Consider the following 4,257-nt stretch of genomic DNA (forward strand, 5'->3'; position numbering starts at 1 on the left):
AATGAAAGAGTCCTGGAATTCTAATTTAAAATTTGACCGTAATGTCATTCCTTTCGGTTTAAATAGTAAGTACTTAGCTTTATCTACGTTTAAATTAAGTTTATTTGATCTAAGCCACATATCTAACCCCCTCAACCATTTTCTAAGACGTGTTGCATGGTTGATATCCGGAAAATTTAAGAGAACTGATTCGCCCTCACTTTTGATGCAAACCAACAAAATACAAACTTTAGAGCACCGTCGAAGGATAGCCCGTTTGAAGTTTCTGCACTCTTTTTTTATACGAAAACACTCCTTGGATCCAGATTATTACTTAAAGCCGCTTTCTACAAGACGAACTAGGCACCATCATAAACATTCCTTAACACCATACTTTGCACGCACTAATTTGTTTGAATTTTTGTTTTTTCCTCGTACAATTGAAGAATGGAATTCTCTTTCTTGTTCGGTTATTTCATCTTCGGATTTTGCTTCACCATTAGAGCAGTTACTGTACTGGTGTTTTTGTATTTCGATGTGTTTTGGTGTTTTTTATATTTAGTATTTACATGCTTCGGTATATTGCTTCTTGGCTAGCTACTTGTTTTGCTGTATCGTACCGCCTCTGTCATATGTTTTGCCGATTTGTGTGCCTTATTTTTTGTTTTCATTTTTTGTTTTTGTACGGGTTCTTGAGCTTGTACCCTGCTAATCCTGCTTCGACCACGTGTGGTCTGCAGTATTTATTAAATTAAAAAAATATTAATCAAATTTGGCGGATTGTGGATCGGATGCGGATGCCAGGCACTGCGGATGCGGATTGAATGAGGATATCCGCGGATTTGGATAGAGATTTTTACCGAGGCGTCACATAAACCTGTGCGACCACACAGTGTATAGTGAATAAGTGAGTGATACCATGAAGTGCATCATCGAATATATGGGGGAGCAAACTACTCTCCTAGATAAAAGGTGCCAATCGGGGATAAAACTTTTCTTTGCGACAAAAAAGATTTGATCCACACCAAAGATCGATTTAGAACGTTTTACCTCACCAAACATGGTGTCCCTGGAAAAAAAGTAAGGAATGCTGGAGCATCAGTCGTCACGGAAAATACTGTTCTTGTTTGGCAGGGAAACCGCGGAAAAGGTTCTCTGGGCAAACAAAAATGGAAGTCGCTTACAAAACCCTGTAACACCGAATTAGAGCGCAGCTCTTGAGGAGGAGTAGGGATGGCTACTGAGGGGAGCGTATACCCCTTCTCTCTCCTCCTCACATCCTCATCCTGCCTGCTACGATCCTCCCTCCAAGGGGAGTCGGCCTCGCCGTCGCCGTCGCCGTAACCGTGAGGTCACGTGACCCTCGTGACGTCGCGTGACCCTCGTAACCTTACGGGGGTCACGTGATGTCACCGGGTCACGTGAGCTCACGGGGGTAACGTGACGTCACCGGTGTCACGTGACCTTACGGTTACGGCGACGGCGATGCCGACGCTGCTCAAACCGGAAACGGGCGCCTAGAGCTGCGCTCTAAAAAAAATATTTACTGGTTTAAGTTTCGTTTTCATAACCTCTCTAATATCATTCGATGGAAAGGACCTTCAATTTTGCCGTGTGGCTGGGGTATTACCTCCACCGCAGTTCGTCTGCCCATGTTTCGCTTCGAGTGTCATGCAAAAATCCCTTTCCTCTCCACCTCCGTTTAGTTCATTTTACATGCCGTGTTCAGTTGTCATCAGGAAGGTGTTCGATGTTCGAATCTTTATTCTCGCCTCAAGAGAAGCTGCTGAAGGAACTCAAACAATGCATTATGGTGTTTGTACCACTCAACTCGAAAGGAAGTTTTAATTAAATGAGGCACGGCACGCCTGATATTGCGGAAACTCAGATGTTACGGAAACCACAATATGCTTTATAGATAGAGTGCTTTGGCAAAGCGTCATTCTGCTGGCAGGAGCCTGATTCATATATCATTCCGAGTTTAATCTCAGAACAAAATTTCACCATAACTGACCTTTGAGTCAACCGCGCACTATCCAGCCACTGAACAAATTATCGAACGTGAACATCAGTCAACTTTAGCGCGTTATGCATTCCACTGGAGCAACACTGGTCATGGTTCTCCTAGTCCAGGCCACAGCGCCGACCTCCGTCCCCGAAGAATGTCCGTACTGGAAAGACATCGTGGGTTCTCGTGGCTTTCGGGACCTGCTGCTCGATGCGACCAGCTTGGCCTACCTGGACATCATATTCCCGCCAGAATTTGGAGTGGAAGAAATCCGTCTGCTTACCCAGCTCCTAAAGGTGCTACCAACTTCACAAACAATCTTCAGCACACTTCGCGATCTGTGCCATTTTAACTGCAGCACTATGGATAACCTACATATCGCGCTTCGTATATTCTGCAGAAGAACTAATGCTTTGTACGCCGATTTTTTTATCCATCCATATTGGGCGACTCTCTGCACAGTAACCACTAACCTGAGCGAATTTCGTATCAGCAAATGGTATTCGGCTGTTGCAGGAAAGGACGATTTTGAAAAGCTTCGGCGCGGGGTGGATTTCCACATTGTCGTGCGCGATCAGCAGATACTTCTGGTGGGACATTACAACGTCAGGTGCCTAAACTGCACGTCAGATACCGCACGTGACTTCCCCGGGAGACTAACCATAGACGAGCCTATTTTGGGGCGTGAAATTACCATCGCGTGCCTGGAGCCGCTGATTTGCCGAAGTCCATCGTTTCGCACGTTAACGGAAATTTTGCGTCATGACAACTGTTCTGTAAAAATAATTAAAATACAAAATATGGATTCTCTTTACTATTATTTGGGTCAAAACGTGATTAATCCAGGAACGCTTATTTATGCTCCCTTTGTTACTACGCACGATCTCTACTTCCCAACAGTATCGACGCCTTTTTATTTTGATAGAGCCGGTTTCGCAACGTTTGTCAGAGCGCTGGAGCCCTTGCCAAAGGAAGCTGTAATCTTCTTGCCCTTCAGCATCCTTGTGTGGGTGGCTCTCTTAGCCTGCTTCATTGTTTGTTTGCTGATCAGTTGCTTCCTCTACAGAGTCAGTGGGGTCATTCCAGACTTTCACGCTGTCGCGTCACCTCTTGCGGCGTCCCTGATACAGCAAGCGTATCCCGTGCCTCCGGACGCTGAAAATGTTCACTCGCTCAGGTTTCTTCTCGGGGTATGGTATCTGATGGTAACAATATTGGCCACAGGGTACAAAGGAGTCATCACATCCCTGTTGTGTAACGTACCCCTGGATGGGGAGCTCTCCGAGTACACGTCTTTGAAGATGGCGGAGTCCATGGGTTCGGCTGCTTGCTTAGTGAACTTTCCAGAAGAAATCGTACTTCGGGCTTGGCCCCACATAGACTACGAACAGATGGTCAAAAAAAATTACGATTGCTTGGACGGGTCAGGAAAGCTGCTTGCGAAAGCTGGCAAGAAGGCCTGGTTCGTTTTCAAGCCTAGCTCGGACGAGGCTCTTAGCCTCAAAGAAGAGCTCTTTCGCTTCGGCTTTGTGCAGACGAACACGCTCCTGTCGCCCGTAATCATGGGACCTCGGTTAAGATCCAATTCGCCGTACTACAGGTCCATAAACAGACTCTTGAGCCATGCTTTTGAAGCCGGTTTGTTTGTAGAAGCGGAGCGACTTGCGGAGTTCAAGAGTAGGGTTAGGCGTGAACAAAACTACGGCCGGCCCTCGAATACCGAAGAGGAAGCACTGGGACTAAGTGACATCCGACCGTGCATTGTTATCTGGGCGGTCGGAATCGGCCTCAGCTTCCTCGCGTTTGCAGTTAGTCACATGGTTTCCCACTTCCGCCCACCGCGTTCTCGCATTAGTCGGCACGTTGTTCGTCGGGTCTGGTGATTCCGATGCTTACCAGAGAGGCTGGCAATTCACCAGGCTGCCTACGTGCGAGGATACCACTCGAATCGCCGAAGCACCGGAACCCTGTCGAAAAAGACAATCAAGCATTTTTTTTTTTGCTAAGTCTATGAGCCTGATGGCCTGTCGTTTTTTGGGACATTTGGTGGTCTGGTGGTTTATATGGTCTAATAATTGGTTAAGATTTGTGTCCACAAATCGACCGACAAAAAGCCAAAAAAGGGAAGCAAGACAAAGTCCTATATGTTACTTGGTGTCCAACATTTTTTTTTTCCTGAGAATGCTAGTCATTGGAATTGCTGTAGGAAGTAAGAAGTGCGTCTCTGTATTTACGTTTTTCCTTAGCTGGCCACATTTTTTTAAATATTT

At 46.0% G+C, this 4,257-nt stretch overlaps 1 protein-coding gene across 1 annotated transcript; it reads left to right on the top strand.

Annotated features, from left to right (window-relative positions):
* Positions 1–3,189: 3,189 nt before the first annotated feature.
* Positions 3,190–3,870, top strand: LOC115315898. Its single transcript, XM_029975234.2, has one exon. The coding sequence runs from the start codon at positions 3,190–3,192 to the stop codon at positions 3,868–3,870; it is 681 nt and encodes a 226-aa protein (XP_029831094.2).
* The last annotated feature ends 387 nt before the right edge of the window (positions 3,871–4,257 follow it).

This window comes from Ixodes scapularis, unplaced genomic scaffold (assembly GCF_016920785.2).
Source record: "Ixodes scapularis isolate PalLabHiFi unplaced genomic scaffold, ASM1692078v2 PGA_scaffold6__148_contigs__length_123643588, whole genome shotgun sequence".
In the NCBI taxonomy this organism is placed as follows: Eukaryota; Metazoa; Arthropoda; class Arachnida; order Ixodida; family Ixodidae; genus Ixodes; species Ixodes scapularis.